Genomic DNA, 26296 nt, shown 5'->3' with positions numbered 1-26296 from the left:
GGGTAGCAGTAACCTGAGAGTGTGTGGTACTACACTTAAGGTGGTAGAAAATCAAAAAGACCTGGGAGTAATTGTGCAGTCAGATATGAAGTTTTCTGAGCAATGTAGACAGGCTGCCAGGGCAGGTCATGGGGTTTTGTCAATGATATATAGGAATTTTGCTAGCAGGGAAAAGGAGGTGATTATCCCGCTGTATAAGGCAATGGTCAGGCCACGCCTTGAGTACTGCGTACAGGTCTGGAGGCCTCATTTTAGGAAGGATGTAGATTTACTTGAGCGTGTACAGAGAAGGGCAACAAGATTGGTGAGGGGAATGAAGGGATCCTCTTACCAAGAGAGTCTTAAGTTCTGCAAATTGCAGTGGCTGGAGACTAGGCACCTGCGCGGTGATCTGATTGAGGTGTATAAGGCCTTGAATGGGTTGAGCACGTTGAATTCTGATGGGATCCTTCCACTTGTTCAGATTACGAACCTAAGGGGGTATAAATTCAAATTGAGAAAAGACAGATGTAGAATAGATTTGCGGAAATTTGCCTTTAGCCAGCGGGTGGTTAATTGCTGGAACAAACTTCCATCTGTCGTTGTGGAAGTTGATAGGTTGAATAAATTTAAGGAGGAACTGGACAGGCATTTGGAGGGAATGGTGTGATTTTTTTTTTTTTTGGCTGATGCTGCATAAGCTCATACACATGCTTTCTTGCATCACATGGCACTACTACTACTACTACTACTACTACTACTACGTCTTAGTTTTTATGTAATCAAAGTGCCTTCCAATTGTTTAACCTTCGTCCGACGTAAAGCACGGGTACGTGTGGAAACCTTTTATGGCCCTGCCATAAGAGGGCCTAATGACCGCTTTCATGGCTTCCAGTACTTCCTCCTGTACGTTAGATTGTCTTCTGAGTATATGTATTAGAGCAGGCAATGCCAAACTGTCTTGGGGATGATGAGTCTAATCGGGTTTTCGTTTGTTTCTTCCTTGCAGTCGGACATCTGTCATCAGAGCGTGTACGAGCTGGTCCACTCTGAAGACAGAGAGGAGTTGCAGCGCCATCTCATGTGGAATTCTCATCTACCTCCGGATCGAAATGGCCTCGCGATGCCCGATGCCCTTTTGCCAGGTAAGAACCCTTCGCTAACTTTCAACTAATCGTGTTTCTGAGCAAGAAACGTGTGTGCTGATCATTTGCGTCATTGATATTTTTCAAAGGGGCAGACTTGTCACCGTGACTTTTACCGGAAGTAATAAACAATATTCGCCATCAAAGTAAATCCCGGAAGTAGGGTTTCATGCGTGCTTTTCGGTGGATTAACTTGAAGTCGTTTTTGTTTTTAATGTAAATAGCTTTGATTTATAGGTGGACCACGTTGTGGAAAAAGTAGTAGTGGATCATCGTGCTTTTATAAAATAACGGCCAACTTGCAGCGCCATCTGTAGTGAAACGGTAACATTTAAGCCGAATAGGATTTAAAATATTTTTAAATTTTAAAATTAATTATATTACCTCGCATTTTAGTGCAAAAGCCTCAAGTTGCGTAGTGAATTAACATGCTTACAAGTTAGTGCAAATGCATCAAATCTGCTCGCAGCTAACTACTAAATAGTTATAAGATTGGCATCATTATGTATATCTCATATTATGAATACCTTCACAATGAGTTGCCATGATATTGCACTACCCCGAATAACTAACTCTTCACCGTAAGAGAAGACTGTTGTTACCATAGGAGAAGAGGAGCCAATCAGCTCTGAAACGGCGCCGTCTGGGTGGTGGTATCAGCTGAGAATAAGTAGCAATAGTCTTCTCTTATGGTGAAGAGTTACTTATTCGAGGTAGTGCAATATCGTGGCAACTAGTTGTGAAGGTATTCACAATATGAGATATACATAATTGATACCAATCTTATAACCATTTAGTAGTTGCCGCGAGCAGATCTGATGCATTTGCACTAACTTGTAAGCATTAATAATATTTTAAAATAAGAATAGCTGCGGCTTACAGTTTAATATTTAAGTGTATTTGGGCATTCGTGTGCATAAAATTTTCATATTTTGTATGGTACACGTGTATACAGGCTTTTCTTATAACTTATGCCAAACTAATCATAATAACTGAATTACCCAGTAGCTCACACTTGTTCTGGTTACTGAAACTGTTCCTTTCTTTCTTTCCAGCAGAAAACAACCAGTACCTGGAAAGAAATTTCACCGTTCGCTTCAGGTGTCTACTTGACAACACTTCTGGTTTTTTGGTAGGTACACACATTTAATGCGCACTTGTGTGTGTGTGTGAGAGAGAGAGAGAGGTAAGCCGAATATGAATTTTGCCTTTTCAGATATCTATTGTCAGAATAATAAAGTTGTGCACAAAGCTAGCAGGTTCTGTTTAGCAGCCTGAAGAAAACGAGTGGTGGTGGTATGGGACAGGACAGTGGGCCCATAAAGTGAATTATGAGATTGGAGTTTCTCTCTGGGCGTGGCTCGTGTGGAGCTTAGCCATGGGTTCGAGTTGAATTATACGAAACGAACGTTGCCAGTTTGTACAGTGGTGCCATCTAGCGAGGATTGTAGTAGTTAAAATATGACTCCAAGAATTTTTTTTGTTGAGTGTATGTGGGTGGTGGAAGTACATCGCTATAAATTCATTACTACACCGATGATACCATGCATCTAGTAGCTGTAGATGGTATCACTGTATTTGCACCACTGCACCTTTTATTAATTTGCACCTGCAACAGGTGCAAGTTGCAAATGTGTTTGTGTGAATTTATATGAAATGTTTCTTTTGTATAAAAACTTTACTTACTGCGTAACAATTCTAATTTCAGAGGTTAGACATTCGTGGTCGCATCAAGATTCTTCACGGACAGAATCACAAAACGGAAGAACCCCCACTCGCTCTGTTCGCAGCCTGCACGCCTTTCGGACCCCCCTCCCTTCTGGAAATGCCGCACAAGGAATCCATGTTCAAAAGCAAACACAAGCTCGACCTGTCACTAGTCTCCATGGACCAAAGGTACGTCACACCTTTAAAGATGCGCACGCGAGCTGCAGATCCCTCTCTTATTGTTCCTCATACTAAGTTTTCTTTCAGTCAGCGAGTTATTAATCACTGGAATAAGTTTCCTCCGTGGGTGCTTGAGGCTGACAGCATTACCCTTCTCTGGAGGTGCTTTAAATTGTCCAAGTATCCACTGGATCCAGTTACCACCACTCTTTCTCCATCATCTGCCGTGGTATAGCAGTTATGGAATATTTTACTATGATTAGGACTTTGTACGTTAATTCAGCTTAATGCGCAATATGCCATATAATACACTACACTCACTACGTATTAATATGCAAATAAATTGTACTGCGCATTAATTAATGGATATTCAGAGTTGGACGTTTTCCTATTTCAGGGCGAAGCAGGTGTTGGGCTACTCCGACTCCGAACTCGTCAACAAGGGTGGCTACGATCTAGTCCATTTTGATGACCTGGCTTACGTGGCCAGTGCCCATCAGGAGCGTGAGTACCTCTTTTCCTCTTTATTTTGATTAAGTTGTTGTTGTATTGTTGTTATACTGGGATTTTAGCGTTAGAGTTCGCAGCACCCGAATGCAAGAAATAATATTTTTATTTATAATAAAAATTTCGTTTTATAATTTCGTTTATTTATTATTGATAAAAAGGACAGCAAAAAGTTCATTTTTTCCTTGGATTGAGTGCCCTTCTTCCCCCTTTTTGTTGAGATTCGAGCCCTTTGCATTGCATCAGCTGTACTCCCAATGGATCGACTCTACCACCGAAGTGGTTTTATAAGAATGGTGTTTGGTTACCGAAATGAGAGAAATTACTTCTTCTATTTTGGGTTGCGCGAATTTTGAATCTTCCTGTAATACTTTACAAAAGAATTCAAAATTAATGAAAATGGGTGTTCATATGGGTCGGTTCAAAGAAGGAAATTATATGGCCTTAAGTCCGCTGAGTGATGCACGTTCACCAACGAGATTTTAATCCAACGAAGTGCCTGTGGTGCAGACAAAGAATTAAAGATGACAGCAATATCAGTTCTTTTATTCTTTGTCTTCTTCCACAGGCACTTCGTTGGACTGAAATCTCAATTGATGAATGTGCATTACTCAGCGGACTTAAGGCCGTATAATTTCCTTCTTTGAAGGAAATTATAATTGCTCGGACCACGTCTGGTTGTTAACCAGTGTGCGTTGTGGTCTATAGATATTTCCGAAAAAGGTTTGAAGCTGGAAAGAGGTGCATTAAGGTACAAAAGAACAGAGTTGTGACTATTGTTCTAGCACACCATGCGGAAGAGACCCGGATTCAATTCCGTCGATGCTGGACTCAAACTGGTTTTTTTTTTTTTTTTATTTCATGGCCGAGTTGGGCTTGAAACTTCCGCTTTTCATCCCGAAAACATGTTCCTACATATAATAAAGTTACAGATGAAGAGATATTTCCCGGTGTATCAGATGCGGCCTAAATTGTACGCAATTCTTTTCCCTTCCAATTCCTGTGTAACCCTTTGCCAGTTCTTCCTTTACAAAGAGTTCACCCTCTCTCTCTCTCTCTCTCTCTCTCTCTCTCTGTCAATGAACAAGTTATAATGCTTTTATAATAATGTTTTAGTATTGCATATTTTTCTAGATTAACCGATGTTTGTATGTGTTGCCATAACAACAGCGAGACGTTCTCTTTTCAGTGCTGAAGACGGGTGCCTCTGGGCTCATCGCCTACCGGTTAATCACGCACGAGTGCAAGTGGCAGTGGCTCCAGACCAGCGCTAGGTTGGTGTACAAGAACAGCAAGCCTGACTTCATCCTGTGCACCCACAGGCCGCTTATGTGAGTGTCCCATTGCTTCACCACTCTGGATGCATCCCTTCCTTTTGTCAGCTGCCCTAGGAACAGTCAAATATAGGACTGATCCGTGGGCTTTGCAAAAGTTTGGGGCATCCACAGTCTAATTATGTTCTTCCTTCCTTTTCTCTCTGTCCTATATGTTGCAGTGAACCATCTATTACTAATGTCATTTACCTACAAACCCCTCCCCCTAATTGCTTCTTTCACTCTCTCTGAACGTTAGATTCTTCACATTCCAGTGATGGAACCTGAAGAACCTAAGGAGATTAAAGCAACAATTTCTTTCATTTCAATCGAAATGAAATCTGTTCTGAGTATGATTCTGCAGACACCCTGATGAGGTGCGAACTCCAACTCATTTCTTTATGAGCAATAATCGACAGCAGCTTGTTTCCTTACAGGGAGGAGGAAGGACGAGATCTCCTTGGGAAGCGAACGATGGACTTCAAGGTGACCTATTTGGATGGAGGACTCGGATCGCTCACTGACCGGAGCGGACTTCTGTGCGACAGCGAATTCGTCCTGCGGTGCCAGAGGACCAAAAGGTACAAGTCTCAGATCCGCGACATCCTCACGACCTGTCGGAAGCGGAAAAGCTCCACCGACGCCTGTCTGCAGGAGACCAACTACAACAACGTGTACCCGTACCCGAGCGACAATGTCAACGGTCTGACGCCTTATGCAGCGGCTGCCGCTGCCGCCAGCATGTCGCAGAACCTCTTCTCCTCCATCGACAACTCGCGCTTCTTGGCCCCCGAGAACTTTCTTCACTACCGGCCGCTAGGAGGCTACTACTCGGATTACGCCGCTGCGCAGTACGCTAGCAACGGCTTCCTGGACATGACCTCCCCCCGAACGTGCTTCCCCACCTATCCCGACAGCAACCAGCTGGCCAAGGAGGACAAGTTGTACCCGTGTCAGATTGAAGCCGCCAAATTCAACGGCCAAGTCGCTGTGAGCAAGCCGGCCTCGTGCTGTGAATCGTACATGACGGCAACGGACCCCAGTGCGACATTGCGCGGTTGCCTGATGACCTCTACGGGGACTGCCATTCAACCATTACTGCCATCTATCGACAGAGAGCCGAAGCTCGGCGAACTCAGCTGCCGAAACTTCAACTTCGCTCTTCCTCCTTCCGTGGCGAATTCGGACTGTTTGAACGTTCTGAAGCCCAAATCCGGGACCTTGTCATTTCGAGAACTGCCTCACGTGACTAAAGAGGACAAAGCGACGCCGAACGAGTCGCCGGTGACTTCCTACCCCAATGACACCAGACAGAGCGTGCTCATGTGGGGAAATACTTTTCCTCGGGCCAGCAACGGCTGCCCTACGACCTCAGGAACAGTGACCCTCGACAGGAAGTCCACGCCCAAATACTGCGGGCAAACCGACGGCGCCATGAACCTTGCCAATATGGCGTCTTCGTTGTGCAAATGGAGCGGCACAGCAGCGACACCGAAGTCTGCGTCGCCTCACAACAGTACGAGTCCTGCCAGTGGAAAAGTGGCGCCCTCTATCGCCTACAGCAACGCTTACACCTCAGACGTAGCAGTAGAGGTAAGCTCTTCCCCTTTCGTAGACGTATATGAGAAGAGTAATTTAATGTTCATTTGTCATTTGAAATAATCCCGCAGATTGCCAGAAGGGCTTTTCCCTGATTAAATAAATTTACGTTAATCAGCATAAAATAATATGGCAACTGCTATACATACTTGTTATTAATACAGGTAGATTAAAAACCGAGTTGATTTTTAGTTAAATCACAGATTTCTGGTAATTGGGAGTTTATTTTTCTCTAGTAAGTTGAAGCATCGAGTACCCTTATTTGTTGCGTACAGATGTCCTCCATGATCATCTCCGTGTGATGATCATCACACATCACACTTAAATTCGATCTAACATCTGTGGGGCGCAGCATTGCACTCCGACAGCCAACTCCTCGATCACTTTATGAGCTAAGATGGTGGAAGAATGGGATTTATTGCCACAGAATCTTATAGACACCCTTATACTGAGCGTGATTCATTGCTGTCAGGCTTGGCCGTTGGGGGCTCATACGCCGTATTGATGTCATGTGACCATATTTTAGAGCATCTTGTATCGACTTCTGTAACGTGGCCTTTTTGGTAATTCTTATACGACCCCTATAAATGACCCTTATGCCTGTCCAAAGTTTCTCGCTGTCACCTCATTTCATAGTTTTTCCATGGTACAGCACCATACCAAATTTTGCCCTGCTTCGTCGCAAGCTGCACGAGTTACACCACGTTTTCTACGTGCCCTGTTAATTTTGTCAAGCAGTGCAGTTTGCGATTTCTGACATTATATGTGGGGCTTGGAAGTGTTAACTGGTGTTTAGAATTCTGTTGACATTAACAGAACATAAGAGTCTCAGTGCTCGTCACTATATAAAATCGCTGTTGAAGCAAGGGTCCGAACGAGGAACAATTCCCGTTTGGACTCTTGATTCAACAATGCCAAAACATACTTTGCTTATGCCGAATATTTGTAGGGTGGGGGAACGAGGACTGTGAGATCGTAACTGGACCCCAAATTAATCCAAGGAGTACCAACTTCTATGTTCTTCTGAACATAGTTGCCTCTAAGGTGCTTAGTTTCCAAGCTGTGCAACCCACATAGTCGAGGTCTTTCCTCATAACACCTTCTGTAACAGTTATGTTAATATGTAAGTTATATGTGGAATTATTAATGAATTGTAAATATATGAGCTGTATAATGTTTGTACACAATCATAAATGTGTAAATACTGTATGTATTAAACATAAAATGTGTATATAATATTTCGGGACGAGACTACGTGTTCAGTATATGTAACCCACTGCACGTAGTATCTCGTACCCTGATATGTACTTAGCACCCTCCTGGCACTTTGCCGTCCCGGGGTGGTTTCCTTATGGAAATAAACAGATAATAATAATAATAATAATAATAATAAGGACGTCCTTTGGACCCTTTCAAGGAGCTCATTGTCTTTTTTAGGTGCGTTCTCCATACTTGAACACAGTATTCCAAGTGTGTTCTAACAATAGCCTTGTATAATGGGATTATGACGTCCTTATCTCTAATAACAGATGTTCGATAAATCATCGATAGGACACAGTGGGTCTTCCTTGCAACCATGCTTGGAGAACTTCGCGTCTGACTGTATTGTAACTCCAACTCTCTTTCTTCCACTACTGACTTTAGTTTAACTCCACCAAGTGTATAAGTTATTTTGGGGTTACTGTTCCCCAGGTTTTCATTTATATGAATAGATTTCCGTGGTTGGGCTGCACAGGAGGCTGTCACTGCTCTTCAGAACTGGAAACGTATCAGAAATATGAAATCGATTTGACTCTTTCTTATTAAGTAATGCTAAAACATACGATAAAATACTTTTTTCTTAAAATGAATTGAATTTTTTTCTCTGATTAACTGAAGCAAAAAGTAAATATAGTCATCTCCTCCTTATTAATTAATTACTAAGATTATAACTTTACAGAACACTTAATACAACTCTATAGTTTTCCCTTGTCGAAACTTGACCTTTCAGTGTAATTACAACTGCAATGTTCATTACTCTTCTCCCATATAATTTTAAGTCTTTTTTTCCTATATATATAGGAAAAAGACTTAAAATTATATGGGAGAAGAGCAGCAAGACCTCGTGTTGCTGCATTAAAACTACATTTAATCTGTGAATTTATTTTTTCTATACAAACTGTATGAAAAAAAAATTATAATAAATAATAATTGCCGGATTTCTGTTCATCCGATTTTATTGAAATTTGAGCCATCTTTCTAAATTTATTCATATAAATTTAGAAAGCTGGCTCAAGAAATCTTTCTAAATCTTTCATGAAATTTTATATTCAAAACGAATATAAAATTTCATGAAAATCTGCTTTCTGGGAGTCCAGTTGTTACTTTCAGACAGGCAGACAGATATGGCGAAGATGGGATTATGTATATATGCTAACGCGCTTAAAAATATACATAATTTAAACGTAAGTCCTGCATTGAGGTCAATATATTGCGCACCCTTGGAGAGTTTATTGAAGTTTGCACCAGATAACGTGGTGCAGTTCTTTCAGTATTTATCCCTTTAGGTTTTGTCGGTTCGGAGAATTTCGTAGTCAGTTGTAAGACTGTCTAAAAAATGTATGATGCCGGCGAGAAACAGTCTCTGCAGATTTCGCTGCTGAAGACTGAATCTTATAAGTCCGTCTTCAGATCACGGTCGGTCGTCATTCTTCTTTTGCTGCGATTGAAAGTATGCCAAGTGGCCGTGAAGAGTTCAATATTACATTTGTTTAAAATCATCTTTCATGGTGTCCAATCGAGGCTGGCATAAAGAATGCCTCTATAGATGGTAAATGGTTTATGAAGCACTTTGCTCAGCCAGCGTAAGAGCCTGTGTTCAGTGTTAAGGAAGTTGCTGAGGTTTGTTTATGGAGCTGACGACTGAGCCAAACAGTGCAACTGGGAAGGCGCACCTAGATATATACTTGGTGATGAGTTTTAGATTTGTCACACCGCCAAGTTCCTGGCGTGCTCTCTAAAAGGCAGCCGAGATCCTTTTCTTTGTTGCTGTGAAATTCTGAGCGATGCTCATCCCAAAAGATGCCAAGGTCACGCTGGTTTCTTACTTTATTAATTGCTGCTCCGTGTAGGTTAATACATATTTTATTTCAATTTTTTTTAAGTGAATGTCATTTGGATGGTTGTTCAGCTGTAATCCTAAACTTTTCAGATACTCTGCTAATTCTGATAATTGTTTTGTAGTTCTGAGCAGAGACAGTGGGGACAGCTAAGTTATTTCTCGATGAGATCGAGATAAACATTTTTAAAAATGTTTATGAGATAAACATTTTTAAAAATGTTTATGAGAATGTTTTTAATACGCATACAAAATGAAGTTTTCGCAGGATGACTGAACCAGGTCAAAGCTGCGGCCAAGAGGGTTGCTGAGAGAATGTCCCCATTCGGACTCCTCTATTAGTACAATGACGTGAGATATAGGTTTTATGCACAACCTAGATTTGGCTTCTCGAGAGGAGATCGGCCAGTATGAAGCGGTTTCCAGTTGTCCTAAAATGTTCTAGGACCCGTAACAGTGGTTGGATCTGAATCCTATCAAAGACTGCTTCTATGTCGAGGAATACGATGTCTAGCTGCTTCTGAAGAATGTTTAGAGGGGGAGGAGGAGGAGGTTTGTGGTTGTTGATATATGAATGAAGATATATAGGTCTATGTTCAAAGCAGTGTTGGTTGATGTATTATAGGATGGTCTTTTTAAAAAAAATTTGGAAGATTTTGCATCTAATAGATATTGATCTGTAATATTTCCATGTCGAAGGCTTTCGTCTGCTCTTTGGATTTGACTTTACTATTTATTTTCACGAGATTGGGGGATCCGTAGCTGTTGTAAGTATTTTGGTAAAAATATGGAAGAGTAGATAGAAGGTATATGAACTGCATATTTTCAACATGCCACAGGTGAATTTCATCAGATTGCAACTTCCGTTATTCCCTGAGATTTTAATATTAATAATAATAAAAAAAATTGGTACAGGGCGTGATTCCCGTTACAGAAAACTAACAGTGTAACAATCTTAATGGGGATACGAAAATTAAATATGTACAACCCATTACAACCAAACACAATAATTAATGTACTACAGCATTGAATTAAAGCAAAAACAATATGTTTTCCTCCATCTCTACTAATAGTAGAACAAAGATCTCTCACTAAGAATCAGTATTAATTGCAGCGACAGCTACAGCGTGTTGCAGACACTTGAAGGTTTACTCTTATTGTGTTTGTAGGCCGAGTACCTGGATCACAAGTCAAAATCAATATCGGGTGAATTCATGCATGAGTGATGGAAAAGAATCTCTTGAAAGTTGAGGGATTTTATCGGTTCAGAACAGTGAAGGGCTTCTGAGATCTCTGCCTGGGATCTTCCAGCCCAGATCTCCCGGACGTTGATAAAGTTATGAACATTGGAGCACAGATCTGGGTACAATTTCGGTAGGCTTAGAGCTCCAGTGTAGTTTTGATGCAAAGCTGTGATCTGGAGGTAGTATAAGGCAGGTGAGCACAATTGTTGGCCTACTTTAATACCCGGAATTCTAGAACCAAAAATTTCTTCAGGCTTTACTTGGAAGCGGAATACTATATTTCCCTGGCATATCCCAGGATAGAGCTGAAATAATGGAGTAAAATTGTCGATTATCTCTTTATTGTGAGATATAGAAATCAAGTTTCCTTCCCCAAAACGCCCGATGAGCTTTTGAGCACAGTTACTGGATCTGTTCTTTGTAGGTCAGATTTTTGTTCATTATCGCTCCTAAAAACTTGCTGAATGAGTTCAGGGAGATTAGAACGTGTTCTCCGAAAGAGGGCAATAGAGACGACGCTGGATTGAGGTATAGTTGTGCTTTAAGAGAGAAAATGATGTGTCTGTATTTTTCAATATTCAGTTAGAGCCAAGAAAAAAAGCATATTCGCAGGAGGACAGATACTTATTGAGAACAGCGGAGCGCGATAAGACATGCAGAGCTCGCGATATATTTTATTTTATATTTGTGTCCCTGGTTCTTGTCTCACTCACGAGGGAGAACCTTCCTCGTTCATTTTACTCAACCTCTTCTTTAAGCCTCTAAGAATTATCAGCTTTATAATCAGCTTTTAAATTTGAGGCGCATCTTATAAACTCGATTTGCTGTAGTTACTGCGAAATAACTAGAAATAAATTTTGACATTTAAAATGGACTGTTTAGACTTAAATAAAATACAGAAAAATTGTTTTATGCCAATAAATATTTTATCAGTCTTGTTTGTTTTGTTTTAAAACCGTTTATATATATATATATATATATTTTTTTTTTGTGTATTAGTTTTTCTGTTTTCAATTTATCAGATTTTATTTTTATAGCAAACTTCCGTTTTTAGAACTTATTTCTAATTCATATTATTTTGCAGTAACTACAGCTAGCTCTAATTAGAGGATAAGCACATTTACATAGTATATATATATATATATATATATATGAAATATGAAAACGAAGAAGTGGGAAAAAAAAGGAAAAACAGGAAAAACATTTATTATTTTTTTTTGTTTTATTTTATTTTACTTTCATTGGTGACGCTTGTATATATATATATATATATATACACTGATTTTTTTTTTTTTTTTTTTGGCCGCCTTCAGGTCAACCATACATAGAGGAAGCGATAGATGGAGCCACTTGCCTATCCACAATCACAAGTGAGGGAAATAATATTTTGGAACTATGTATTTACCGCATTGGTCATACTAGGTGTGTGGCCATTGCAAGAATTAGAAGGCATCTTAGTGGTTGCCCGCTTTCGTTGTTACAATAGGTTTAAAGGAATCTTTAGAAAGTCTTGTATTGACCAATTTTCTTTGACCAATTCTCATTTTTCATTTGCGCTCGTTAGAATCCCATTTAACAGAATTCAAATAAAGCTTCAGGACATCATCATTTCCGTTGCGGAAAGTAAAACCTTTGTCCTTGAGAACAGTTCTCTCTAGATGTGATCCCAGATTACTTAATGCGAAACTTCTCAATATCAGTTGAATTCCTGGTAAAAGTGAGGTCAGGAATTTCGTTCTTTATCGTTCTCCCCCCCCCTCCCCAGTGACAACGCTAACACGTTTACAATAATCCTCTAATCGATGGAGCGGTGAGGTGTGTTTGTGCGAACGATCCACCCACAAGTCCCATTCTCTCTGCAAAATTTAAGTCCATTTGTTTACAAAAATTGTGATCGCATTCTTTGGGGCGAATACTCCTTCAATCGATGTACTTTGTGGATCTAGAATGTGAATGTGGTAAATACCAGTCTAAGCATTGACTACTTATAATCTGCATTCGACATCTAAATTAGCATTTTGTTTTTCATTCCTGGGGCGCCATTTTATAAAAATGCCAATTAAATCAAATTTAGCGGTGCCCCATCGATGGCACCGGCTCAATTGCGTGAAATATCACTATAAATGGAGGCGAAAACCACAACGACGTCAGGATGAATCCAAAATAAAATAGACCGACCATTGTGCTCCTTCTCGTTGGAAGGCGACAATGCCAACAGTATCCGGAGGAAATAATTGCCCTCGAACATTAAACAAATCAATGCATCGCTGACCTCACAGATACGCTAATCAAACCGTTAGTGCAATAGATTTCAATAATGGTGGCCCTTATCGGTGAAATATGAGGCACACAAGGCAGAACAAAGTAACAATTAAATACGAATACATCCAAAAGGAACTGAACTACAGGTGGCAGTATATAAGCATCAAATGAACGAAACGTTAAACAGTTTTTGGTGAGAGGATTCTTGGTGTTGTTCAAAGACCTCTCAGCGTTTCTCAAATCTTAAAGAGGTCCGCTAAAAATGATCCAGTGACTCAATCGCTCTTTGTGATCTTATTGACGTTTTCTGCGAAGTTACTAGCGAAGTTGGTTTTTCTTATGCGAGTACTCGCATGTCAGGATTTTGGTCCGCGTGCTGTGGCTAATCACGCTCTATTCTTTCCATCGTTACTGACAAAGAATTGTGGGTGTATCGCTAAGACCTGGAAACAAAGGCTGTCTTCTCCAAAGCCCAAAACATCAAGACAATCTCGATCGCATGTGAAGATTATGCTTATGGTATTTTTTTGACTGAAACTGCATTGTTGATTTTGAATTTTTCTTTATTTATAAATAAAAGTTCGTGATGAATTATCCCACATGGACAGACTGTAAACTAGGAATATCAAAAAACATTTCTACAGCGATTTAGCAATGCTATTCGTGTTTCTACACGCCTGGAAAAGTGGGCTGCACAGAATTGGCACTTTCGTCATGACACTGCCACTGCATGTTTGGCCATGGCATCAGGACAATGCCCATGCACACCCGGCCCTCTCTATTCATTAGGAACAGAAAGAATTTTGACATTTCGTGGCAGGTTTCTGCTGCACTTCCTCTAATTGGAACCAAGATTTGCTGGTCAGTAAAATGTGTCATTTTAAATGCGATGGCTCCTTGGAATGTTGTGTTGCAATTAAGGTTGTTTAAGCAAACCGGGTATTAGAAATTGCACATGGATTTAGCACGATTGGCCGAAATTAAGCACTTGGGCGGACTTAAAGCATTTTATATATAAGTAACAGAATTGCTTCTTTGTTTTAGCCATCCATCTTTATACTATTTTATTAATTTTAAAAAATCTTTAATTATTAAAAAAATTAATATCAAATATACACAAAACATCCAGAGCGAATTCAGCTCTTAGCTTTGGAATGTATCAGAGAGAAACGCCGAAAGATTACAGATGTGGATTGATAATTGGTCTTACAGTTCGCTGTAGGACCAATTATCAATCCACATCTAAAGCTGTCACACTTTTGTAATTATAAACAGAATATTCAATTCATTTTCAATTATAAAATTCATTCAAATATATGAAATTAAATACATTTTGGCTTTCTTTAAATTCGAGTTCGCTTTCATTTTATCTACAGAATAATCGTTCACCTTCCTGAAACACATCCCTCTGTTGTCACTTAAGACATCTTCTCACCACCTACTTTAACAGCTTGCGCCATAAAGCCCACACACAAACAAACTACTTTAACAGACAGTAATCCTAATTTACATAGCCCTCTCCCCAAAAACGGGGAATTGGATTTCCTAAATGTGTTAGGTCAATACCTTCTTTATAGTTTCCTAAATTCATTTATGAACTAAAGAACCCCAATGTCGTGTTAGTTAAAAGTAACTTGTAGAGGACTGCTATTTTGTAATAAAATTAGCTGTTCTTATAAAACAAAGAAGTTCAACAACTCCAATGGATTGTGTTTTCTAAGCATAATTCATTGGAGGTGAGTCCATGTCTGAATAACGGGTAACTGGTCACGTGGCGAAGTGAGAAATGTGTGATGGGGTCAACTGCTGCTTTTGCAAATTGCCCTCAAATTAGTCGAAGGTTAATTGGTTGCGCGTTTTGCTAGATCCGATTGCATCGTTCTTCTAGATGAATGTTACGTGGACAAGGTCCATTTTGCTTCTTATTTTAGAGAGAAAGCGTAACGAAAGCTGCCATTATTGGAAAGCTGCCTTTGAGTCAATGACACAAACCGTTGGATGAAGCGGGAAAATTGGCGATGTTTCCCGCACTTTTTAAGAAACCCGATGTCTCCGCTGGTTCTCAGACTGGCGTAATAACTCAAAAGCCCCTTTGAAAATGAGCAGAGTTCGAGCGCCATCTATCTAAGGCCGCAGAAAGTACATTAGTTGCGCAACATCCATTATTGTGTCTCGTGTCACGCTTGCTCGAGATAAATGAGCCCACAATAGCTCTTCGGTAACATCGTCTAAAATAATAATTTATCGTAAGTACCGTTCTTTGCATAACGGGCCAAGTAATCCGGGATGTTGCGGGGGGAAATTTATGGAGCGAGTGTGTCGAGATACAGCGGCGGTAATTTGGGCACGACGTTCCAACTTTCTTTAGAGACACGTGGATTAAGACGGATTAAGGCTGGGCGTCTTCTGAAAACCTACAAAGTGTTTAAAGACAAGTTTCCATCCCTTCCGAGGCTATTTAAGGATGATTTAAATAATGTCCGCAGAGAAGAAGAAAAAAGATTTGGAAGCTTTAATGGGAGTCTTGATATAAATGTTGAGCGGCCCATAAGGATGATTTATAGCTCGACGGAGGGGTTTCCGCAAATAAATCTTGTTTGCGGACAGGTTCAATGGTTGCGGCGAAAGATGCACCGCAGTACCAGAACGAAGACGTAAATAAATCTGAATTTGCATTTTTAGTGTCATCACTTCATTATGGAAAGCAGGCATTGATTTGTTGGGCTCATTTCTGGAGGAACATGCCACTCCGAGTCCACATCACTCCTCAAAAACTTTGGATTGGTGTAGGGAGTTTAGCGCGGCTCTCCCCAACTGATTGGGTTCGCCTTCGAGTAGCAAACGCAGTTTCTGCTCGTTGCTTTTCAGTTTTATTCCATCGGAGGGGTTTTCGTACAGCGTTCGAATGGTCCTAACATAACTGCACGTTTGATGTTGCCTTTCTTAAGATTTCTTGGTAACTTTCGTTATATTATTAGCGGCATCACGTCAGATTGTTGACGATTGTTTAGTGATGAAAGGAAAGATCTTACGAAAGTTTAAACTGTCAAAAGGTCAGGAGAAAGGGGGGTTGCAATTGCAGTGCAACTCTTCAGCCCCCGATTCATTTTCAAACACCTGGCAATTAATTTTTTCCTTCGGTATAAATATATCCCCCCTCCTTCTTCTACGTATAAGACTTTTAAGCGTAAGAGCATCCAAAGCAAATATAAAAAAAAGGTAAACTGCAGCCATTATCAACCCATTACAGGATGGAAGCCTCCTCAACAATTCATGCTGAGAGAAATGGACCATTATTTGCCACGCTGGTCCAGTGCGGGTTGGCAGATCGACCGTCAGGGGCTTGAACTCCGGTCTACTCAAAGAACGCATGCTACTTTGACATCGATGGTTCGACTGTTGATGATCCTGCTCAGATAGCAAACAAACTGAATTAGTATTTTGCATCTACATTCACACGTGAGGAATTATTACAATTTGAAAATGGAAGAAGGTTATCAAATTGTAGCAGTGTGCTTAATGATTTTGTAATAACTGAGAGCAAAGTGGAGGAGAAATTGTTGAAGTTAAACGTAAGAAAGGCACCTGGGGTGGATGGGATATATCCAGTTATTTTAAAGGAGGCGGCAAAGCAACTAAGCAAACCCTTAGCCATAATTATGAGAGCATCCTTGGACTCAGGGGAGGTTCCCACGGACTGGAGATGTGCAAATGTGTCCCCAATTCACAAAGGTGGATCGAAGGGTGACACGAGTAATTACAGACCAGTTAGTTTAACTTCTGTTCCGGGTAAAATAATGGACTCGCTGGTTAAAGATGCATTGCAGGATCATCTAGACAAGACTGCAGCAATAATTCAAACACAGCATGGGTTTGTTAAGGGAAAGTCTTGTCTGACAAATTTGATTGGTTATTATGATGTGGTCACAAAGGAACTGGATGCAAAAAATAATTTTGATATCATATACTTGGATTTCAGGAAAGCTTTTGACACTGTTGCGCATGGAAGACTACTGTACAAATTGGAGCAGAATGGTATTAAGGGTAAGTTGCTACAAAGGATAAAAGGATGGTTAAGTGGGAGAAGACAGAGGGTGGTAATCAATGGGTGCTGCTCTTCGTGGACTAATGTTATTAGTGGAGTCCCACAGGGTTCGGTGTTGGGTCCACTGTTGTTTTGTGTATTTATCAATGATATTGATGAAGGTATATCGGGCTTAATGTCGAAGTTTGCAGATGACACAAAGGTTGGCAGGGTTGTTAATGACAGTAATGGCAGTGTGCTACTGCAACAGGATCTAGATAATTTGGGCAGATGGGCTAAGAAGTGGCAACTGAAGTTCAACCTTGACAAATGCAAAGTACTGCATATGGGTAGAAGTAACTCCAGAGAAACGTACCAACTGTGTGGTACTACACTTAAGGTGGTAGAAAATGAAAAAGACCTGGGAGTAATTGTGCAGTCAGATGTGAAGTTTTCTGAGCAGTGCAGACAGGCTGCTAGGGCGGGTCATGGGGTTTTGTCAATGATATATAGGAATTTTGCTAGCAGGGAAAAGGAGGTGATTGTCCCTCTGTATAAGGCAATGGTCAGGCCACGCCTTGAGTACTGCGTACAGGTCTGGAGGCCTCATTTTAGGAAGGATGTAGATTTGCTTGAGCGTGTACAGAGAAGAGCAACACGATTGGTGAGGGGAATGAAGGGATTCTCTTACCAAGAGAGGCTTAAGTTCTGCAAATTGCAGTGGCTGGAGACTAGGCACCTGCGCGGTGATCTGATTGAGGTGTATAAGGCCTTGAATGGGTTGAGCACGCTGAATTCTGATGGGATCCTTCCACTTGTTCAGATTACCAACCTACGGGGACATAAGTTCAAATTAAGAAAGGACAGATGTAGAATAGATGTGCGGAAATTTGCCTTTAGCCAGCGGGTGGTTAATTGCTGGAACAAACTTCCATCTGTCGTTGTGGAAGTTGATAAGTTAAATAAATTTAAGGAGGAACTGGACAGGCATTTGGAGGGAATGGTGTGATTTTTTTTTTGGCTGATGCTGCATAAGCTCCTACACTTGCTTTCTTGCATCATGTGCCACTACTATTTATTTATTTATTTATTTATTAAATCTGTTTATTGCTCTGCCAAAGAGCCACCCCCTGGACAGCTAGAAGCTAGGGGGGTGATATTACACAGAGAGGTTAAGACAGGGACATGTGCCTGGTGGTTACATGGGGCCCATGTATGCTTAACCCGACAGGTACAGAACTTAGTGTTTATTATTTTACATAATTAAAAGAATTAAAGGATATTATTTTCTCTAAATTGCTATAAATTACATAAGCAGTAGTAGTAGTACTACTACTACTACTACTGCCCTCCCGCTCCTTACCACTGGGCTACGGAGGCCTTATGTAGGTGAACGCTTTTAAGTTAAAACTTTTGAGTGTGATGTTGTCATCTTCATATGACATAGAAATCATAAGAAGATGACATATCATAAATACCATGATATGATACCATCATATCATGATTTTTTGTCATGATACCATCATATCGTGACAGGTCATATCATAAATACTTCCTCCGCTTTAGCGGAGGAGGTATTTATGATGTACAGAATTGCATTGTCTGTTCGGGGCACAGTGGCATCGCCACCGTCCTTCCCACACCGGGTGGAAAAGACCCTGGTTCGAATCCCGTCAATGAAGCGAGGAACGTTTATGGGATTTTTCTCACTCCGTGGCTGCGTTAGTCGGTCTCTGGCGTAGATAGAAGTTTCCCTAGAAACTGGGGTTTTTCGTCCAGCAAAACAGACAAATCGACCAAAAACACACACGCAATACACGAATATAATACACTTGGGTAGTGAATTAATATTCCCGGTGACCCTAGTGTGACATTTATTATTCTAGAACTGCATTCGCCGTATTCTTTTGCACATTGATCGAGATGCTCTCAGACGTTGCTGTGCTCATTTTCCTGCATTCTGCTGGGAGTTTGTTTCTTAGTTGGTCAATTCTCTCTTTGCTAAACAGTCATTTACAGTATCGTTCCAAGAAGAAAAGAAGAAAAACATATAGGAGAGATGTCTTTGTCTCCTAGACATCTAGGCGCTTATAGATGGCTACTCAACGTCGTCCTTGTGTGCTCCCCAGCCATTTTTTGACAACTCACGGGAAATGAAGCATAGGTTTCCCATCTTGTTGACATGAAAGACTGTCTAGCTGTTGTTGGAGGCATTACTTACTTGATTTTCGAGTAATTTTTACAAATTTTTATTACCAGATACGAATTACCATTACTACTGCGGCTTCAATCGTTCGTCTACGAATCCGCGAATCTATTTTGTGGGCATCTTCCATCCACCGGCGATTCTGATTCTTCTAACAACAAATTTTGTCTCATACGTACAAAAAAAGTACACATTAGACAAAATTTGAAAATACAGATATGTTCCGAGCTTTAAGTTCTTTATCGGTGGCTGTGGAGACATATTACATGTAATCAGTCCTAAAAGAACGTGATGTCTGTGTGGGTTTCATATGTGTACCGTCCTTTGCAGATTTGAGAAAGAGAGGATTGCTCTTTGTAGGCAATTAACTCAGGTAATCTGTTGACTGAAACCCTTCTTTCCGTGATCCTGTGGGACCAGTGAAAGAGTAACTAGTGGGCTTTGATGTCCAAGCGATTTGGCCTAATATCCCTCTCCCAGACAGTAAAGTTAGTCTTCACAGTAGACTCACTGGTTCTAAAAGTCTTCTCCAGATGGGGAGTGTGCTTCCATTTGCTGGAAAAATGGTAGAACGCTCCCATCAGTGAAAGAGATGTCTAAAAAAATACTGGGGTTCCGCATCTTCATCCCTGGAACCCTTCGCAAATTCAACTTTTCCGGTTATTTTAAGCTTAGGTAAGTTTGAAGGGAAGTAATTTTTGCGGGTTTAGCAAAAACCCGAAATTATATCCATCTTGAACGAAATATCGAAGATCCCGATTTAGCTGGAACAGCTGATTATTTGATAAGGGTGGGTGCACAATATTCGTCGTAGTTTCTTTCTAATTTATTAAAACAGTTACGAAAATAGGAATGGGAAAAATTATTCGCACTTCAGGCTGTATATTTGTAACAACCCTCCAGTCAACATTTGAGTTGCGCGCATAGTATGAAGAGTCGAGCAGCTCGCCTACGGTTCAGCAGACTGAGCTCGTTGTTGTTACTGAGGACGGATCCAGCCTTCTTATTTAATGGGAAACGGCGGAGGAAAAGTGTTATATTTTCGGATAACGGAATGGCAAATTATTTAAAACGTTTTTTGGAGATAATTATCCCTCTTCACCACTCTCCTTTCCGTGCATCCGCTAAACAGATTTCTGGTATTGCGGTGGACCAGCCTCTGTTTTGTTCAGAATTAAATCTTGTTTGTGTTTGTCATGAATGCTGGTTGAGAGAATGGGCGACTGGTGGGGGGGGGCGACCAACGTTGAAATACGAAAATGACGAACATCATTACTTACGAGAGAGCGAATGGGTGTAAACAACAAAGCAACTAAGTGTGTGAGGCAACGGTCTATCGTGTCTATAAAGTGTGTGAACTTCATGATCGTTTTGTTTGCTCTGCAAAAAACAGAGTTTCAGGATTCCGGGAGAAGAACCCACGCATCCCTCGTATGAGACGAATTGAGCCACGGAGCGGAAAAAAAAAAAGCCCAAAACATTCTTGGCGTCACTGACGAGATTCGAACCGGGATGTTTTCTACCCGTTGGAAAACTCTGTGGTAAACGTCCCAGGATTATTATTTTATTATTATATTTATTTTCACCATCCTCCCCACATCGGGTGGAAAATATTATGTCTGTATTCTTCAATCAGCTTGCTGTTTGCCGGAGAAAAACCCTGAGTTTCCGGAAGAGTTAAACCAAACCCCGCTCAGTTTGTTTTCACACGACTAACTTAGTCGCGTGAAAACAAGCCAATAAAAACAGATCCTCCTGTTGAAATATCCACGTTACCAAAACTGCTGGCAAAGGTCCCGCTTTGTATAATGTCATGTTCTGTAACCAGCAAAGCAACTATATCATGCACTTTAATAGGTCAGTTATGTATTTGAATCCAGAGCTGAAATAATGGCTTCGAAGCCGACGTTCAGGCTGCGTAAGTATCGTAGCTACACTAATCCAAAATTTCTTCCGAAAGAAATGGTGGTCAGGAGACCATCTGGTGGTCTCCTGATCACGTACTTGCTTTCCTCCATTCCCCAAGTAATAGAACAGGGCACCCTGCTTTCGGTCGGTATATCTTATGCATGTACCAGAGATGATAATTGTTTATGCTGATGATATAAAGCTCTAACTGAATTACCAGCCGAATAAGAGACTTATTTCCACCATTTTGGACCGTCACCACCACCAACATACGGAGGATGCGGAAAGGTCAGGGAATGACCACCGCATATTCCGGAGCAATATGGCCTTAGTTGCTAATGCTCCAAATAACTAACTAACTAACCATTTTGGACTAAAACCTAACCCCATAAAATGGCCATCTCTTCGATACACTCCACTGCGTTTATTACTGTATAGTCAAGGGAGAACAACTGTCACTTATTTTAATAAAGTCTTATTCAATATAGTTGATGATTCGTAAAAGGCCTTCCTGCAGAATGCAATGGAATTGAAATTGACGTGTCCCCCAAGTTCTAAACAAGAAAAACAATGAATTTTAAAAATTCTTCATGACCGTTGGCAACTTTGTTCTCAAAATCTGCGCTCCTGAACTTACTCCTGTTCTTTGCCGCCTTTTTGAAATACCTTATTCCAAAGGTGTTTTTCCTTCTGCTTGGAAATTTGCTCATATCCAGCCAGTTCCTAAAAAGGGTGATAAGTCCCTCCCATTGCAATTACTTCTACTCTTTCTAAAGTAATGGAGAAATCAATTAACCGCCAACTCTTAAACTACCTACAAACCTTTCGTCTGATCAACGATCGCCACTATGGATTCCGTCAGTGTCGATCCACTGGTGATATTCTGGCTTGTGTTACCCATTTATGGACTAATTCAATGGAAAGGTTCGGTGAAACACAAGTAGTTGCTCTCGACATCTCAAAGGCTTTCGATCGTGTTTGGCATAAAGGTCTTCTAAACAAATTTTCCATTATATGGTTTGCCAACTGTTTTTTGTAATTGGCTGTCCAGTTTTCTCTCTGACCGCTCACTGAGGGTGATGGTAGATGGCTCTCTGTCTTCTAACTTCTCCACTAATGCTGGTGTCCCCAAAGGTTCAGTTCTTTCCCCCCACTCTTTTCCTCTTGTATATTAATGACCTTCTTCCATTGACTGGAAATCCTATCCATAGTTTTGCCGATGATAGCACATTGCATTTCACTTTCCATTTTGAGAAACCTTGTCCTGCTCAATCAGCTTCAACTTCTCGAATATCCGCTACGAATTCCTGAAATGCCGATCTCCAGGTAATTCTGCAGTGGGGCAAAGACAGTTGATTTCAATCCTTCTAAAACTCAGTCTTGTCTTATATCTCGCAAAAAGAAACCTGATCCTGTGCTTATCTTTGGTGACACTCCAATTTCTGGGCAAAATGATATATCTCTTTTGGGGATTATCCTGACTTCTAATCTCTCTTGGCACAAGCACATTACAAATATTGCTTCCTCTGCATCTAAAAAAACTTGGTTTTCTCTTTTGCTCTTGGCGTTACTTTTCTTCCAAACAGATGTTCACTCTGTACAAATCGCAAATCCGCCCTACCATGGAATATTGTTCCCACATCTGGGGTGGTGCCCCCAAAACCTCTCTCAGGCTTCTTGATTCCATTCAGAAGAGGGCAGTTAGGTTAATTAATGACTCATCTCTAACAGAGTCTTTCCACTCGCTGTCTCATAGACGTACTGTTTCTGCTTCATGCCTCTTCTACAGATACTTCCATGGGCACTGTTCTTCTGAATTGGCTTCTATTATTTCCGCTCTCTCTTTCAAAACAGTCCGAACACCAGCCAACATCCTTTATTGCCCAACTTCAAACTGACAGAATCAACTTTTCTTCTTCCTCGTTTATTCATTCAACTGCCCTTTTCTGGAAAAACCTTCCTTCTTTCGTATTTCCTGAAAATTACAGTCTACAGAAGTTCAAGTCTAATGTGAATAAATATTTTCTTTCGACTTCTCAACCTCTAACCCATGCATGGTACTAAGTACTATAGGTTCTAATACCTCTCGCGTTTGGGGTTTTCATTAAAAAAAAAAAAAAAAATTCGCTGGTCTGATTCCGAAAAAGGCTTAATTACAAAATTATTTATTCCAGAAGTTACATTCATTAATGAAAACACTGGTAAATTGTTTTCTCCCAGCACTTTTTCTAGCTTTCTTTTAACAGGACACGGTTCCTTAAATTTTTGCGATTCTGTCGAGGATTCTACCCACGTTCTTTTCTTTTGCCCTATTTAAGATGAATTTAGTTTACAGTCCGTTAACGGTCCTGTTACTCCTGGTCAGAAATCTTTATTTCCTCCTACTTTCTTTCTCTCGCTGTGTCTTTCTTACAAGACATCAGTTATTGTCTAAATTATTAACCTATTTTGTATTTATTGATCAGTACCTACACTTAACTTTCTTAAATTTCATTCATAGTTCACAAATTCTTTCAGAAATTCTCCAAGCTTCTACCCTAAATTTGTTAAAATCTTAATTTTAAGTGTCCAAAAACGTACTTGTTGCTATCAGCCTAGTAGCACAAATTGTAACATTCATCTCAATTGCTTGCTCCATATTTTTTTAATATTATTTTCTTTAGATTTTGTGGTAAAATATGCACTTTACCATCTTAATTGCTTATTTGGTTCTGATCACAACTTGAAGGTTATGAAATCTCATGGACAATAACATAATATATGTCATTAATCTTGTAAAATTTATTGCGCTGAACACCTGTTTGTTTTGAACTGATTGGACATTTATTGATGGACTGGACATTTATTAACTTTAATGGTAAATTCCTCCACTCCTTTTTTCTCTGAATATGTAATAATTTATTTTTATAATAATTCTGTGCATTTTTGTATATTATGTATATCTATAATTTTTTGTTTATTTTGCATCTGTATAATTTTGTAAATATTCTGTATAATTTCTTTCGATACAAACAGTTTGTATAATTATTTCTTTAATATTGTGTAATTTTCTGTGTAATTCCTTTTCTTGCAAACAGTTGGGTGGTTAACTATTTCAGGTTATCTATCTCTAAATGGTTCCCCCATTTTAAAAGATTTTTAAAGAAAATTTAATTGTAAACGAAATTTTCCTTCAATTTGAATCCCTAATTTAACCTGAAATGGTTTCTTTCATTTTTACTTTTGCTTTTTTAGTTGTACAATTAACTTTCTTTAATGCAATTCGAAATATCCCTCCTGCAGATTGGATAGTACAAAATTATAAAAATAAAACCCCCACCATCCAAGATTTTATACATTTGCAGTGTTTATACAATTATTCAGTTCCAATTACTTTTTTTTACAATTACAGCATTCGGGTAAATTAAGAAAGTATAAATTCCTTCCAACAAAATTCTGAACTATTTTATTATTTATTGTGGAGCGAAGTTGACTGTTCACTGACCATGCGTTGTCTTTTGCAGCTTCCATTAATGAGGCCTGACACTGCTGGGAGGCCTCCCTCTGCGAAACAAGACGGCAATCCCTTATTATCGATATCGGAAGTGACGAACACGCTCCTGGACCATCAGTAGTGGAACCGAGTTCGTCTGTTGGAAGTCTACGTCATTTCAACCCCTCTGCGTGAAACCGGCGGGGACTAAACTCGCGACTGGAGTCGCTGACTGTAAACCCTTAGGACGAACGATGGTCAAAGGATCGCTTTAAGAAACACTTTTCCAGAGGTGTGACGCAGCCACGGATGCTCCGACTTATTTAAAAATGCATTTTCTCCTGATCTGACGACCCCCATCCTCCCCTGTATAAATTCTCTCACTGGGGACAAGCGGAACAAAGTAGGCATCCATCCTTGGACTTTTGTGCCGTGCGTTGTTAGCCAGTGGGTTCGAATCGAGTACAAAACGTTTGCTTTCATACTTAGGATCTTTATTTTTATTACTTTTGAACTGCTGTACGAGTCCTTTCGTTTGACCTTTGCCGACGCGAGACGATGATGGTATTGAGTTTGTAAATAGTATACATAAATATATTCTATATCTTTCATGCTCCTGTACAGACACTCCCAGTTTTGTTAATATTTTTAAACTAGATCCATAGAGTGTACATTTAAAATTATAGCACAACTCGGCATCAGAGAGTGCGTTTCCATCATGAAAGCGGGCAAATCTTGAGCTCTTCGTCAAAAAAGGGTTTTTGAAGAGGATGCGATCAAGCGGAGACAAATACTCGGGGAGATTCGGACCGGTGCTCGCTGTTTGCCTTCAGTTCGAATTCTTTTCAGCGGCATCACGTGTGAAGTCACGCGAGAAACATTGGCACGTCACGCAAGCAGGGCGAAACTTCTTTCTCCGCTAGCATAAATTAACAACGCGTTTAAGCCACCCTCACCCATTTGATTATTTAATTTTATCAGAAAGGACGCCATTTCATTAATTGGTCATGTCGTGTGGAACGCGCTTCGTTATTCCTAACTTTAAGACGTTTCTCGTTTTAGTTGTTTTTGGTCGACAACCCCATCGGGTTCACGAAGTTTCGGCTGTAAATAATCCGCTCTCCTGGTCATTATCGAACTGCCGGTGCTTCAATGCGGGATCCCACAAAACTCATTTCATCGGGCGAACAAGATTGTTCTGATTGGAGTTTGCGCGATCGGATCTGCTGAGTGGGTAGAGGAATGAAGTTAGCTCCCTGAAAAAAAAAAAAGGGGGGGGGGGATGAGTGAATTTCCCTGAACTGGAGGGATTGGGAAAAGTGCAGCTATAATGCAAAGATTACCCTGTCAACAGATTTAAATTAAATTTAAAAAAAAGCCCAGTTTGAGGCTTCCTTCGGCTTGACTTTGGATTATCCAGCTGGTTATCCCAAATAAATGTGTTTTCCTTTCTGATAGAACCCACGGGACGGTCACAACTGAAATGAAATGATTATAAATTGCTTCTCCTCCTCCTCCTCCTCCTCCTCTCCATGGGGCTTATTTTTGCGCTGCACCACCTTGCCTCGGGCGAAGGCGATGAGCCCTTTCTCCTTAGTGAGACAGTCAAGAGTTATGGTGACATCTTTTTCCTGATGAGTGTTGCACTTTCTC

At 40.3% G+C, this 26296-nt stretch overlaps 1 protein-coding gene across 2 annotated transcripts in view; it reads left to right on the top strand.

Annotated features, from left to right (window-relative positions):
* Positions 1-25156, top strand: part of LOC150081192 (uncharacterized) — a 211284-nt gene extending 186128 nt beyond the window's left edge. The window contains exons 5-11 of one of the 2 annotated variants that reach the window (XM_090378861.1): positions 989-1124; positions 2183-2256; positions 2833-3020; positions 3409-3515; positions 4708-4849; positions 5269-6424; positions 24675-25156. In XM_090378861.1, the coding sequence (XP_090234987.1) occupies positions 989-1124; positions 2183-2256; positions 2833-3020; positions 3409-3515; positions 4708-4849; positions 5269-6424; positions 24675-24785 (1914 nt within the window). In that variant the 3' untranslated portion in view covers positions 24786-25156. Of the gene's footprint in view, positions 1-988; positions 1125-2179; positions 2257-2832; positions 3021-3408; positions 3516-4707; positions 4850-5268; positions 6425-24674 lie in introns of both variants that reach the window. The other variant, XM_090378860.1, reaches the window with a different exon arrangement.
* Positions 25157-26296: the final 1140 nt, after the last annotated feature.

The sequence above is a fragment of the Mastigoproctus giganteus genome, chromosome 8 (assembly GCF_048544385.1).
Source record: "Mastigoproctus giganteus isolate SK-2022 chromosome 8, ASM4854438v1, whole genome shotgun sequence".
Classification (NCBI taxonomy): domain Eukaryota; kingdom Metazoa; phylum Arthropoda; class Arachnida; order Uropygi; family Thelyphonidae; genus Mastigoproctus; species Mastigoproctus giganteus.
Note: the sequence above shows the minus strand (reverse complement) of the source record. Positions and strands in the feature narration are given on the sequence as shown.